The 15,353-nt window shown below is 44.8% G+C and overlaps 1 protein-coding gene across 3 annotated transcripts in view; it reads left to right on the forward strand.

The window, feature by feature from the left end:
- The first annotated feature begins 2,431 nt into the window (after window positions 1-2,431).
- The window catches only part of LOC140476855 (transcription initiation factor TFIID subunit 4-like), a 136,196-nt gene continuing 123,274 nt past the window's right edge, over window positions 2,432-15,353 (forward strand). The window contains exons 1-5 of one of the 3 annotated variants that reach the window (XR_011960613.1): window positions 2,432-3,169; window positions 10,682-10,836; window positions 11,285-11,398; window positions 13,222-13,341; window positions 14,998-15,120. Coding sequence is in view for 2 of the 3 variants with exons in the window: in XM_072569716.1 (XP_072425817.1) it covers window positions 2,602-3,169; window positions 10,682-10,836; window positions 11,285-11,398; window positions 13,222-13,341; window positions 14,998-15,120 (1,080 nt within the window). In the remaining variant the exon portion in view is untranslated. The remainder of the gene's footprint in view (window positions 3,170-10,681; window positions 10,837-11,284; window positions 11,399-13,221; window positions 13,342-14,997; window positions 15,121-15,353) is intronic. The other 2 variants (XM_072569716.1, XM_072569717.1) reach the window with 2 other exon arrangements.

Genomic DNA, 15,353 nt, shown 5'->3' on the forward strand with positions numbered 1-15,353 from the left:
GTTTTGCCTTTGCTCATAAGACACTCCCTCCATCCCAGGATCATCTTCATGAACCTCTGAATTGCCTCCGATGAGATAATAAGGAATTTCTTCTGAGGTTTGAGTATCTTTGGAACTCCTTGCCCTAGAGAGCTGTGGGGGCAGAGTCCTTGTGTATATTTAAAACTGAGAAAGATGGATTTTTCCTCAAATTCCATAAGACCAAAAGATGTGGGAGCAGAAATTAGGCCATTCAGCCCATAAAATCTGTTTTGCTATTCAGTTGTGGCTGATATGTTTCTCAACCTAATTCTCTCATTTTCTCCCTGTAACTCAATCTGGTTGACAAATCAAGAACCTATATATCTCTGTTTTAAAATATTCTCAATGACCCGGCCTCTAGAGCCTTCTGCAGCAACGAATTCCATAGATTCACCACTCTGGCTGAAGAATTTCTCCATATCTCCATTCTAAAGACGTGTCAGGACTAAGCATGGGTTCTGTGATCAACAGTAGCATAGTGGTCTGTGGACTAGGAATTCATAGATCGAAGTTAATGATCAAGGAGATAAAACCCCATGACAGCAGCTGGGAGATTTTAAAATCAATCAATTAAATCTTGTATCAGGGATGTTGTTCACAAAGTTATCGCTGCCAAAAAAAAACAGTCTAGTTTACTGATGATCTTTTTAAGGAAGGAAATCCCGTCCAGCCTGCGTGTAACCCACAGCAATGTGACTGGCTCATAATTGCCCACTGCAACAGCTGAACAAGACTCCATTCAAGTTTTGAAGAATGGTCCCTGATCCTGAAATGTTAACTCTGATTTCTTTCTCCAGATGCTGCCAAACCTGCCTCTACCTCATTTCCATATCGCTGAGTTTAAAAACTTTTATCTCTCACAAACTTGCTTTATTGGCAGATCATTTACATAGAACTATAGAAATTGGGAACAGGAATGGGCTATTCAACCCTTTAAGTCTGCTGCATCATTTAATATGATTATGGTTGACTATTGTGCATAATACCCTAAGAGATATTCAACCCAAAACATTTAACTCTTTTTCTCTTTGAGGCTGGCAGGCCTGTTTAATTTCTCCAACATTCTCTATTAATTTAAACCTATGCTCTCTTATTCCCATTGTTCTCGTCACCTCTTGACCATAATTGCCTTAGGTCTACGAACCCACATATACCCCACCACAGCCTTCAAGCAGGGGCGTGGCTCACTGTGGCCCCACCTCTCGGACACGCTTCGTCTTGACGGAACAACGCATGCGTATTTGCACAGGGTAGGGAGGCTGGGTGACGCCGCCGCATGCGCATTCAGCATTCGCACGGCAGGAGTGACGGCAATGCATGCGCATTCAGCATCCGCACAGCAGGAGAGACAGCAAAGCCTGTGATGAAGGGCTTTTGCCCGAAAACGTCGATTTTCCTGCTCCTCGGCTGCTGCCTCACCTGCCGTGCTTCTGCAGCAGCACCACTCTAATCTAGACTCTGGTTTCCTGCAGCTGCAGTCCTTGTTTTTACCTAATAAAGCATGTGATTCACTATTCACACGACATTAGCGGGCGGGGAGTGACGGCAAGGCATGCGCGTTCATCATCCACATGATTTGGAGATGCCGGTGTTGGACTGGGGTGTACAAAGTTAAAAATCACACAACACCACGTTATAGTCCAACAGGTTTAATTGGAAGTGCACTAGCTTTCGGAGTGCTGCAACCACCTGATGAAGGAGCGTCGCTCCGAAAGCTAGTGCTTCCAATTAAACCTGTTGGACTATAACCTGGTGTGTGATTTTTAACTCTCCCCACGGCATGAGTAGGCAGAGAGTGACGGCAAAGCATGCGCATTCACTCTCCCCACGGCATGAGTAGGCGGAGAGTGACGGCAAAGCATGCGCATTCACTCTCCCCACGGCATGAGTAGGCGGAGAGTGACGGCAAAGCATGCGCATTCACTCTCCCCACGGCATGAGTAGGCGGAGAGTGACGGCAAAGCATGCGCATTCACTTTCCCCACGGCATGAGTAGGCGGAGAGTGACGGCAAAGCATGCGCATTCACTCTCCCCACGGCATGAGTAGGCGGAGAGATACTGCAAAGCATGCGCATTCACTCTCCACACGGCATGAGTAGGCGGAGAGTGACGGCAAAGCATGCGCATTCACTCTCCCCACGGCATGAGTAGGCGGAGAGATACTGCAAAGCATGCGCATTCACTCTCCCCACGGAATGAATAGGCAGAGTGACGGCAAAGCATGCGCATTCACTCTCCACACGGCATGAGTAGGCGGAGAGAGACGGCATTACATGCGCATTCATTCTCCACACGGCATAGGATGGTTATCTGCGCGTGCGCCGTAGTGCTCATCACGACAGGCCCGTGGTCCGCGACTGCGCACTTCACGGCGGTCGCGTCATTTTAAAGATGGCGGCGCCGGCGCGGCGGTTGCTTTGAGGGAAGAAGCCGAGAGGCTATGGCGGCGACCGCAGTCTCGGCCCTGTCCGTGTCCCTGACCTTCCGGCAGGGAGAGCGAGCGGGTACCGAGTGACCCCGGCTGGTGGGTGGGGAGCCAGACAGGAGGCCCTCCACCCTCTCTCTCTCTCTCTTCCCTCATGCCCACCCCGAGTGTCCCGCGGCGAGAGGCGGAGAGCGGCGGCCTCCCCGTCCCGGCCTCCTCCACCCCCTCCAACAGCAACAACAACAACGACGACAGTTCCCCGGCCGGCTCATGCCCACCGCCGCCTCAGAATGGGCCCGGGCCTGGGCCCGGACCTGGACCCGAGCCCGGGCCAGCGGGGACACCGGCCAGCTCTTCCCCCGCCGCCTCCCTTCCCCAGCCCCAGCCCCAGCCCCAGCCTCAGCCTCAGCGGCCGGTCCCGGCTCCCTCTCCTGCACCGACCCCTCTCCGAGTCATGCCGCTCCCCGAACGTCAAAATCAGGCCGGGCCCCTTTCAGGAGGAGGCGGCGGCGGGATGCCTCCCTCCCCGGCCTTGATGAAGACCGCGGCGGTAACCACCAGCACAGCGGCAACTGCAGCAGCAACCGGGAGCCCACTCCCAGCCTCCAGAGCTCCTACTGTCACCGTCCAAAGGATCAATGTCTCTTCCCCGCACATCAAAACCTCTTCCCCGCTCAACCAGGTCACAGTCCCCCTCCTGCAGAACCTCCAGGTGCCAGCAGGTAAGGAAAGAGTAAACGAGTCTGGGCACTGTATTTGTGCAAAGTGAAAATGATCTCTTAACACGCTTCAGCATAGTACTATCCTCAGCACGTGGCTGCAAGGGGGTGTGTGCGTCTTGCACATGGCTCTAAATCTCTATCCCCTCCCCCTAACTCAACGTGAAGTCTTTGGTGCAAGTCTGCAGCTTTTAAAACGAAAATAAAACACACCATTTCTACCTTCTAAAACCAAACCGAGTTGCCAAACCTGAACTTGTTATCTGTGGTTTATGCGGTCATTTTTGTTTTTACTTCTATGAAATATTAGGGCTAGCAGATTTTCTAGCTACGATTTGGATTTCCTGTAATGTTCTTAATGTTTGAAGTTGCCTGGAGAGAAGAGTTAGTGAACTTTTCACACTGACTTGTGTTTTGGAGATGTTAAGATTACATAAAGGTAGGATTTAAGGAATGAACTGATTTCTTTATGAGGAACAGTTTGACATGCTAGGCCTGTATTCTCTGAAGTCCCAGGTAACTTAATTGCAAAATATAGGGAATCCCTGCCTGACTGATGAACACGCACTTAGGAATGTGATCACATGTTGTGGTGTAATTTTCAAGATCTGACATAGAAACATTTCCTTTATATTGTGCTGTATTGTATCTCTGTTTGTGTACAAGTCAAATTGCAAAAGGGCTTCAGAACAGAACCAATTCACAATCTAGGGAACAGCTTTCATAAGATCCTGGGAGTTCTTGACTGGCTGGATGGAGAAAAGATATTTTCATTATGGGACAATCTAAACTCAGGATCATAATTAGAAAAATAACCACTCACCCATTTAAAACAAGGATGAGGAAGCTTTCTTAGCATTTTGAATCCTAAGAATTCCCTTCCTGGAAAGGGGGTGGATACCTAAACTATAAATATTTTTAAGTCAGAAGTAACTAGATTACCAATGAGAAGAAAGATTATCAGGGGTATGTAGGAATGTAGAATTGAGGTTAAAGTCCGATCAGCCATGGTCTGTTGAATGAACTGAGTGCCCCTCTCTTGCAACTTGCTCATGTGAATGTCTTGAGGGAGATTTAAGGATTCCCTTGAGCCTGGAGCTGAGATGGTTGAAGGTGCAGCTAGCAGCAAGCATTTTGGAAGGGGTTCAGGGCTATTAGTGATTTGAAGAAGGGAAGAGTGAGACCCACAGCTTGATTTGTGTATGGGGGAAGTGGTCGATGTTGCGCTTGGTGCAGTTGAGGTGAGTGGTCCTGGGGTTTATGTCACATGTAGCAGCTTGTCGAGGGTAGGCATTTCAAACTGAATCGCTTTGGAATGGATGGGTGTTCATGTACAGGAATGATGGAACAGAGGACTTACATGTACACCTTAGTTGTTTACAGAAGCAGGTTTACTGGGCCTGAATACTACTGCCTAAATCACAGCATTTTCTGTAGTTGACACATGCCCATACTGCATGCTTAGGGGGCTGAGTTAGAAGGCCCAGGTTTAAGTCTAACCTGCACCAGAGTGGCTGATCAAAACACATTCCATTTCCCTTTAGAGTAATGAGTAGTCCCTGGGCCATGGCCTTTTGTCCAGTAAAAACATGAAACCTTTTCTTTATCGGTATGGATGCTTGTGATTGAAAGCTGAAAATTCGCTGTTGACACTAAACTTTTTTCATCTGTGTTTTGGGTGCAGATGTTTTACACCAAGGCAACTTTGCTTGCGGGCAGCACAGTTGCTCAGTGGTTAGCACTGCTGCTTCGCAGCACCAGGGTCCCAGGTTCGATTCCAGTCTCGGGTGACTGTCTGTGTAGAGTTTGCACGTTCTCCCTGTGGGTTTCCTCCGGGTGCTCCGGTTCCTCCCACAGTCCAAAGATATGCAGGTCAGGTGAATTGGCCATGGGAAATTGCCCATAGTGTTAGGTTCATTAGTCAGGGGGAAATGGGTCTGGGTGGTTTACTCTTTGGAGGGTCGTTGTGGACTGGTTGGGCTGAAGGACCTGTTTCCACACTGTACGTAATCTAATTTAATCTAATAATTGTAATAAGCAGACATAGCCTTATAGTAAGCTACACAACACAAACCCTGCTGTGGAGGGTAAAGTAAGACTGCAGCTGTTTGATTTGAAGATGTATGAGTTTTCATTGCAGCATATATGAGATTAAACTTGCAATACAACAGCGTCAGACTCTTTCAAGATCATGGTGCTGTGTCCGGGTACCACTGCTCTTTGTAGTTTTTCTCCATGCTGCTATCATATATTTGGTAATTGCGCTAAAGAGCATGATTATTATCCACCTAGGGAGCTCAGTGTCACTGGACGTTGATTCTGCGGGTCCTTGTGAGACTGATGCGCTCCATCTGAGAGCTGCATCTCTGACTACACATTTGGCAGGTAATTCCTGGGGGTGCTGCTGCTATATACTGAGTGACTCAATTGAGTGTATCTACCTGCACTCCAGAACTGATAGCTTCTGTTCACTGGAAGCCGAATTCAGCAATAGGTTTGCCAAGGCCAGGGCTGTCGTCTTAAAGTTGAGTGTGAACTAACACAAGTTAACTGAAATGCAAAGTTTAGTGTATGCCAGGCATGTGTTCTCAGTACCCACCTTTCCAGCAGTGAGACATGATGACTTATTAACTGCAAGAAAAGCAAAAGTATCTCAAACCTGTTCTGCCTCAGACTAAGGCAAGTTATCTCCTGTCGGGGTGGGGGTGCTGAATGTGGAACTTGACCAATGTGTAGGTTTTTTTTAAATTTACTCATGGGATGATGGTATTGCTGGCCAGTCCAACATTTATTGGTCATCCCAAGTTCCCCTTGAGAAGGTGGTGGTGAACTGTCTCCTTGAAGTTTGTGCTATAGTGCTGTTAGGGAATGAATCGCAGGACTTTGACCCGGCGACAGTGAAAGAATGGCAATATATTACCAAGTCACTATGGTGAGTAGCTTGGAGGGGAATTTGCAGGGGGTGGTGTTCCCATGTATCTGCTGCCCTTGTCCTTCCAGATGGTAGTGGTCGTGAGTTAGAAGATGCTGTCTAAAGATCTTTGTGTGGTTGTGACTGGGTCAGGGCAACACTGTGAACTGAATGGATTGCCAAAGTCATGTTCTGATGATGGTTCCCCTGCTATTAGCGTATTTTAATGACCTAAGTGCATATATAGGAGGGATGTTCAATAAGTTTGCAAATGACATGAAAATTGGTGATGTGTTAAATATTGCAGAGGAGAGCTTTGGATCACGGGATGATACAAATGGGCCGACAGATGGATTGAACAGTTGCAAATGTAATTTGATCCTGAAAAATAGGAGGTGATGTATTTTTGGAGGACTGACAAGGCAAGGATGGGCATATTGAATGGCACGATTCTAGAATGTACAAAGGATGAGAGGGACTGTGTGTGTTCTTAGATATTTGAAGGGAACAGGATAGTTAGATAAGGTGGTTAGGAAGGTATACGGGATACTTGCCTTTAATCGTTAAGACATTGAGTACAATTGCAAGGGGGTTATGATGGAGCTGTGTCTGATGTTAGTTAGGCAACAGTTGGAGTACGGTGTGTAATTCTGGTCACCACCTTATAAGAATGATATGATTGCATTAGAGAAGGTATAAAACAGGTCCGCCAGGATGCTCCCTGGGCTGGAGTGTTTCAGTTAGGAGTTGTTTTTCTTACACAGCAAAGGCTGAGGATGGATTTTATTGAAGTGTACAAAGCTCTGAGGGGCATATGTAGGGACAAACTTGATCCCTTTTAGAGAAGTCAATAACTGAGAGTACAGTTGTAAGGGAAGGAGCAGATTTAGAGGCGATTTGTGGAAATGGGTTTTCACCTAGAATGTCTGGGTACCTGGAACTTGCTGAAAATGATGGGGTGGAGGGGGGGGTGGTGGGCAAGAACCCTCGACATTTAAGATTAGCACTTGAAATGCCGTAGCAGATAGGCTATGGGTCAAGTGCTAGGGAATGGGATTAGAATAGAGTAGTATGTGAACGCAGGCTTCAATATGAACTCCATTAAATCAAAACAAGGTGCTCAGCAGGTCTGTCAGCATCAGTGGAGAAAGAACCAGTTCATTTCAAATCAAACAGGATTGTGTTTCACCTTTTTAAAGAATGCAAAATCTTGATAGGAGATGGAGAGATTTTTTTAAAAAGTTATGGCAGAAGCCTGCCTGCTGTGAATCTTTATTCTGTAAGGAAACTGCAGAACTCAGTTGCTTGATGCGTGTTTCCTGTCTTGTTATTTTGAGCTGCAACTCATAATTGGGTAATCTGAGCACATTGAGCTTTAAGAATGTCCTGTTATTGACAGCCACCAAAGGGACTTGTTATGTCCACATGATAAAGCAGTTGATATTGGTTTGTTTATGGCATCATTATTGGCGCAAACTACATCATCGTGTCACGTGCTCTTCACTTTCTTGTTGGAGTCATGACTTCCCACCTGGATTTTCTCCAGAACAGAACATAATGTGCTAAACGTCTGATCATTAAAATTGTTTGACAAACAGCTACCATCAAAATATGATAGGAAAATAAAGTAGTCTCCTGTTTCTAACTCCCCTCTGTTGTGGTTCTGTTCGCCGAGCTGGGAATTTGTCTTGCAAATGTTTCGTCCCCTGTCTAGGTGACATCCTCAGTGCTTGGGAGCTTCCTGTGAAGCGCTTCTGTGCTGTTTCCTCCGGCATTTATACTGGCCTGTCTCGGCCGCTTCCGCAACCGGAAGCGGCAGAGACAGGCCAGTATAAATGCCGGAGGAAACAGCACAGAAGCGCTTCACAGGAGGCTCCCAAGCACTGAGGATGTCACCCAGACAGGGGACGAAACATTTGCAAGACAGTTCGAGCTGTCCGCTGTAGTGGCCGGTATATTGGGTCCACGTCGATGTGTTTGTTGATAGAGTCTGTGGATGAGTGCCATGCCTCTAGGAATTCCCTGGCTGTTCTCTGTTTGGCTTGCCCTATAATGGTAGTGTTGTCCCAGTCGAATTCATGTTGCTTGTCATCTGTGTGTGTGGCTGCTAAGGATAGCTGGTCGTGTCGTTTCGTGGCTAGTTGGTGTTCATGGATACGGGTCGTTAACTGTCTTCCTGTTTGTCTGATGTAGTGTTTTGTGCAGTCCTTGCATGGGATTTTGTACACTACATTAGTTTTGCTCATGTTGGGTATCGGGTCCTTCGTTCTGGTGATTTGTTGTCTGAGCGTGGCTGTTGGTTTGTGTGCTGTTATGCAGTAGTCTGGCTGTCAGTTCAGAAATGCTCCTGATGTATGGTAGTGTGGCTAGTCCTTTGGGTTGCGGCATGTCCTCGTTCCATTGTCTCTCCCTTAGGCATCTGTTGATGAAATTGCAAGGGTATCCGTTTTTGGCGAATACCTTGTATAAGTGTTCCTCTTCCTCTTTTTGCAGTTCTGGTGTACTGCGGTGTGTTGTGGCCCTTTTGAATAGTGTCCTGATGTAACTTCGTTTGTGTGAGTTGGGGTGGTTGCTTTCATAGTTTAGGACTTGGTCTGTGTGTGTGTCTTTCCTGTAAACCTTTGTGGTGAATTCTCCGTTCGGTGTTCTCTGTACCATCACATCTAGGAATGGGAGTTGGTTGTCCTTTTCTTCCTCTCTAGTGAATGGGATTCCTGTGAGTGTGGCGTTGATGATCCGGTGTGTGTTCTCTATTTCTGTGTTTTTAATTATTACAAAGGTGTCATCCACATATCTGACCCAGAGCTTGGGTTGAACTTGCGGTACGACTGTTTGTTCTAACTTTTGCATTACTGCTTCTGCTATGAGTCCAGAGATCGGTGAGCCCATGGGTGTTCCGTTGATTTGTTCGTATATTTGGTTGTTGAATGTGAAGTGTGTTGAGGCACAAGTCCAGTAGTTTAAGTATGCCGTCTTTGTTGATAGGTTCAACGTCCTGTTGTCTGTTATGTCTGTCCAGCAGGTTGGCTATTGTTTCTTTGGCTAGGGTTTTGTTGATGGAGGTGAACAGTGCATTCACATTCAACAACCAAATATACGAACAAATCAACGGAACACCCATGGGCTCACCAACTAGCCACGAAACGACACGACCAGCTATCCTTAGCAGCCACACACACAGATGACAAGAAGCATGAATTCGACTGGGACAACACTACCGTTATAGGGCAAGCCAAACAGAAAACAGCCAGGGAATTCCTAGAGGCATGGCACTCATCCACAGACTCTATCAACAAACACATCGACGTGGACCCAATATACCGGCCACTACAGCAGACAGCTCGAACTGACAACCGGAAGTGGCAGAGACAGGCCAGTATAAATGCCGGAGGAAACAGCACAGAAGCGCTTCACAGGAGGCTCCCAAGCACTGAGGATGTCACCTAGACAGGGGGTGAAACGTTTGCAAGACAAATTCCCAGCTCGGCGAACAGAACCACAACTAACTCCCCTCTGAGGCAATTATGTTTGCAATTTGTCATTTTAGACAGAATTGTTATTAAGTGAAAATTGATTCAGTTTGCTGATGTTTTGGGTGCAGTGTTGACTGACACACTGAGCAGTACAACTTGGGATTTTGGATTTCAAACCCGATTCAAACTACTTGATGAATTGACCTCAATCACGTGTCATTTAGGGGGATTCCTCTGCAAATGTGCTTAAGGTTTACTCAGGATCCATTAAGGGATAGAAACTAGTGACCTCTCAAGTGGTGGTGTTGATGGTGAGGAATGGACACTGTCTTCTTACTTCACCCAGTTACTGCTGGGATTTGCCACTGAAATTTAGACTTGTGAAAGATGCCCACATGGAAGACCTTCTGAAGAATGAATGCATTGCCCATGTTTCTGCTTACTTTGTACTGTCAGCAGTGGCTCATCCTGGTCCTTGGATGCTGTCTGTCCTGCTGTGCTTTTCCAGCACCACTCTAATCTTGACTCTGATCTCCAGTCCTCACTTTCACCTTGGTAACATGCTTGCCTTGGAATCAAGAAGTTTTGGGTTTGAGTCCCTCCACGTCAGTCCCTCTGGTCATGATACTTTGTTTGAAGCAGAGCAGAGAGTTCTCCACATGTGCTGACCAATACAGTTCCTTCAACAGATTGTTTAATTGTTATTACATTGTTGTTTGTGGGAGCTTGCTGTGCACAGATTTGTTACAGCCTCTCCTTCATTGGAATAGTGACATAGGATTTTGTCAATAATGAAGTGTTTGGGGCATCCTAAGATTACCACAGTAAATGAGTGTTTCTCATTGCAATGAGAACCAAAATTGGGAATCTCTTGCTGGCAGTTTCTGTGGCGTCTGATAATCTGCGACCCTCAGTGGCCATTCTTTAACTTCATGAATATTGTGGATTTTGGGATCAGATTTGCCATTACAGCAGACGTCTGGGTTCCTTTCCTGCTTGGGGTGAGCTAATGTTACAATGATGCTGGTGTGTACTTAAAAGAAGCCAACGTGCAATTAAGTCAATTTTCAATGGTCAAATACAGTTTTGTTTTAAGTGTGTCGTTCTGAGGCTTTGTCTGTTTCTTTACAGGCATGGTGCTTGTTCGAAGTGACAGTGGACAGTTAGTGTTAGTTCCACAGAAAGTCATTGCTCAAGCCCAGGCTAAAGCCCGAGCACAAGGAGCTGGAAATGTCTCATCTGCAGTGTCTACTGGCACACCCTCAGTCCGAATTTCTACAATACAGGTAAGGGAGTGTTTGCGTTTATGGCAATCATCTTAAATTGTGGGACCCATTGGGACCCAGTTACAACATCACTGGACGTGTGGTGCAGAGGCCAAGACTAAAACTGTGGGCACTGCTTCAAGTCTTGTCACAGCAACTAGGGGAGTTTAAGTTTCGGTGAATGAAAACATGGGCGGGTCAAAACACCTGGTTCACTAATATCCTTCGCGGAGGGAAATCTAGCATTCTTACCTGGTCCGGCCAATGTGACTCTACACCCACTGTAATGTGATTGGCTTTTAATTGCTGTCTGAAATAGTCTAGCAAGCAACTCCATTCAAGGGCATGTAGGGATGGGCAACAAATGTAATGCTCAGACCCCATGCAAGATGTAAATTTTGTTTTATTTTTCCCCTTCCTTTTTTGTGCCTTTTGAATATTTTGTCTTTTGGTGGATTTGTAATACTAGGCCACTGGGACCCAGAGGATTCCCAATCAAGTGAAAACTTCTACCCAACAAATGAACCAATTCCAAGCTGGAGGCCAGACAAATGCTGCACCACAACGCATCACAGTCGTGCAGGTGAGAGATTTTTTAGGGGACAAATGTCATGTGAAGTGGTTAAAGTAATAGGAGCAGCAAGATTTTAGGGCCTTGTCTGCCATTCAATAAGCCTATAACAGATCTACCTCAACTCCACCATCTCGCACTATGTCCACACTTCTTAATTTCCAAGTATCCAATCAATCTCTGTGAGCAAGTCTCTTTTGTATTGTGGTCGTGACCCTTCCTCTGAACAAGGTGGCTTGTGTTCAAGACCCAGCTGCTGCAGAGGTGTGTAGTAGCATCATTCAACAGGTTAATTTAGAGTTCTGCAGCAGAATCTAGGTTCTATAGCTCAATGTTTAAAGCATTGGTATTGTAAACCAGTGGCTTTGTACCCTGGCATCTTTCAGGATTTCTATACCACCTTCAACTTGGGCTCTTGTGGTACAGCGTAGCATCCTTACTGCTGAGCTAGGAGCCTGGGTTCAAGTCCCACTTGCTCCTGGCGTGTGTAATTAGATCTCTGAATATGTTGATGCGAAGATATCTCTGAATGATCTCTGGTTTTAAGATTCCACTTGGTGAGGGATTTCCAAGGTACACAACCCTTTGCCTGAAGGGATATCTCTTCATCTCAGCCCCAAATGATCAGGCTCTCATCCTGAGATCACAAACCTGCTATCTGGATTCTCTAGCTAGAGGAATGGTGTCTCAAAACAAAAATATATGGTTTTATTTATATTTACGGATGTTGATCTCAGTTTGAGTTTGGATTTTAATGACATATGGTGTTTGGCCTATTTGTGTGAGGAGGTTTAATAATTAATTAGGCTGTTTTTTTTTCAGAAACATTATTTTAACCACTGTGTCAGGGAGGCAGATGATTGAAGGCCTTCAGTGTTAATGAAAGTTGGTTTGTACTGTGGGAATTTTATGACGAAATGAAAAAACATGAAACTATCAGTTTAACAAAAACCAGCAAGTTTGTTTTCATAAATAATATTTTGAATTCAGTTTGAGAAAACCTGACTGTGATCAGCTTTACCTTAATGTTCAGAGCAATTAAATAAGGGAAGACGATACCTCAGCACAAGTCTTGTCATTTGTAAAAACTTCCAGCATTTGGAACTCTACGGGTTATTCAAAGATCAATGTAGCCAGGGCTGTCAGATTTGAAGAGTCAGGGACTCACAGGACAGGAACTGAACAGAAGCATTTAATTAAAGCATACACATTTGATGTGGAAGAAACATTCTCTGGCTTTAATTAACTGTAAAATGATGTTGGAGAGCAGGTGGGATTTTACTTTTCTGGGAATTTGAAAGTCTTAAAATTCATTCTCAGGATGAGACTGTCACTGGCTAGGTCTGTTTTGATTGTCCATCCTTAATTACCCAGAGGGCAGTTCAGAGCCAACTGTATTGTATTTAGCTTGATTTGTTTCCTTTTTCTCTTTTTGCACAATAAACTTCAGTTTTATTGGTAAAGCTGTATCTGCGAACTGTGTGCTTATGTTTTAGTGAGACCTCCAGGTTAAATTAAGAATAAAGATGATGCGATCCATGAAGCTAGATTCCATTTGCTAAAACAGATCATAACAGTAACTAGCGCCCTTTTAGGGAAGGAAATCTGCCATCCTTATATTGTCTGTCTTCCATATCCACACTCGAAGCAATGTGGTGATTATTTAATTGGCTTCTTAAATGGATTTGCATTTCAGCTATATTGCAGGGTACTTAGGATTGGACAGTAAATGTTGTCTTGCCAGCAAATCCCACATCAATTGAAAGAAAAAATAAATTGTATGATTTTGTGTTTGTACTAACGTTTAATTGCTGTTGTATGTAACTGTTATTAAGCAACAGGCTGCAGGTGGAGCGATTATGCCAAAGACTGCATCAACAATCGTCCAAAAGCAAACATCGGCACCAGCAGACCGTTCCGTCACTGTGCCTGTTGTGCAGACAACTGCTTCTCCGGTAAGGCTTACTGAATGGAGCTGAAATTAAAGGCATTCTTTCTTGGTGGCTGAAAGGTTAAGAGATACGTTCATATAGTGCTTTATATCCCCACCAGACATCTCAATATATTTTATACTCCGTTAACCACTTTTGATGTGGTGTCAGTATTGCAATTTTCCAGTCTGTACACTGCAAACTCCACAGTGTGTCAGGCCACAATCTGTTTTGTGATGTTGATCGTGATATTAACATTGGCCAGAACATCAGGGAGAATTTTACTGCCTTTGTTCAGGAAAGGGCCACGGAATCTTTTATATCCACCTGAATGGGCACTAAAGTTGCACCTACCCTTCATATGAAAGATGGCACCTCTGATAGGCAGTGCTCCCTCAGTTGTGGGCATGACGGTTAAACCTTGATTTAAATGCTCATGAAGAAGGACTCAAAACCAGCGACTTGCGTTGTGAAGTGAGCCAAGGCTGACGTTAAGGTGGCTGAGTGAATTTTCTCACAGTGAGGTAAGTGCTGTAAGATGCTTGGGAATAGCAGCTGAAACTGGGTCTGCAGATCTCTTTCAACTGCACCATCCTGTTTGCCCATATTATCTCTTCAACTGATTCTGTCAGTCCGAGCATAGTGGTATAAGCAAGCTCACTTCGGTTTGAGAAGGTTGTAAGTTCACAATCAGCTTGAGCACAGAAATTTATGCTTGCAGCTTGGTGCATTACTGAAAGAGCTGCACAAATTGGAGGTGGTGTCATTCCAACAAGAAAGCATTTTGAACGTGAGTAGGGTCAGTTCTCCCCAGTATCCTGTTCAATACGTCTATGATCAACATCAATTATAAGAGGAGAAGGAAAATCTGATTACTATTGCATTGGTCTTAATGGGATCTTGCTACGTGCAAATTGCCTGCCTCATTTTCTGCATCACAACAATGAATGCGCTTTATTAGGTGTAAGGTGCAATACTATTTTCTTTGGTCATGAAGTTGTGATGTAAACAATTATCCCATGTTTGTAGAACTCCATAAACAGTCTAACATTTGATGTGATTCCACAATTGGACAACATTTGTTAAATAATCCTCTTTGTGTGGAAAAATTATGCTGACAGCCAATTTAGGATTGTCAGTCAGAGTATGGTCAGGATTATTACTCTTTGGTATTCGCATGTTTCTAAACTGACGAGGACACTTAGAGGCTTTCTTGTTTGTAGTTTTCACCTTTCTTCTCTTCAGTATCACCATGTCGGTGGTTTCAATATGTATCTCTTGTTATTTGGTAACCCGAGACATGGTAGTATTGTTCTGCAACCTTGCTTCCCAGCAGGCCCTAACTGTTTCAAGCTCATGAACTTTACTGACTCCTTTGCCAGAGAAAATGGTTCAGTTGTAGGGGATGCAGTGCAGATCCCAAGAATAGTCCTGGGGCTAAAAGGGTTCAATTATGATAAAAGGCTATATTATATGCCTAGATTTGAGTCCTTTGCTGGTTGAAAATGGACACGCATTCCCAATCCAATTGTTTAAGATGGTTTGAAGTGTGACTGGGCTGATACATAAACTATTTATTTTGCTAGAGTGATTCACATCTAGGGAGAGCGTGGCAGCTTATCAAATATTACTTCAGTTGGTCTTCATACTGTTTATACACCATTCTTTTTCTTTCTGTAGGAAACTTTGGAAAATGTGAAGAAATGCAAGAACTTCCTTGCAACATTAATTAAGCTGGCTTCCAGTGGTTCTCAGTCGCCACAAATGTCTAGTAACGTGAAGGCTTTAGTGCAAAAACTGTTGGTAAGGTTATTTTCATTTTGTCATTATAATTCTTTTTTTTGAAAACCTTGCAAGTAATAAGTGATAAGTAATCTGGATATTGCTGAAAAAGGAATTTCTGCTGAAACTTCTAATCTTGCACACATAGGACAAATGCACGAAAGCCAAATTTCATAACATGGCTCACCTGTGCTTGAGAGATGACATGCATTCATACAGGGGAACCCACTCTACTCATTCTCTACAAGCTAAAG

Source organism: Chiloscyllium punctatum, chromosome 5 (genome assembly GCF_047496795.1).
Source record: "Chiloscyllium punctatum isolate Juve2018m chromosome 5, sChiPun1.3, whole genome shotgun sequence".
In the NCBI taxonomy this organism is placed as follows: Eukaryota; Metazoa; Chordata; class Chondrichthyes; order Orectolobiformes; family Hemiscylliidae; genus Chiloscyllium; species Chiloscyllium punctatum.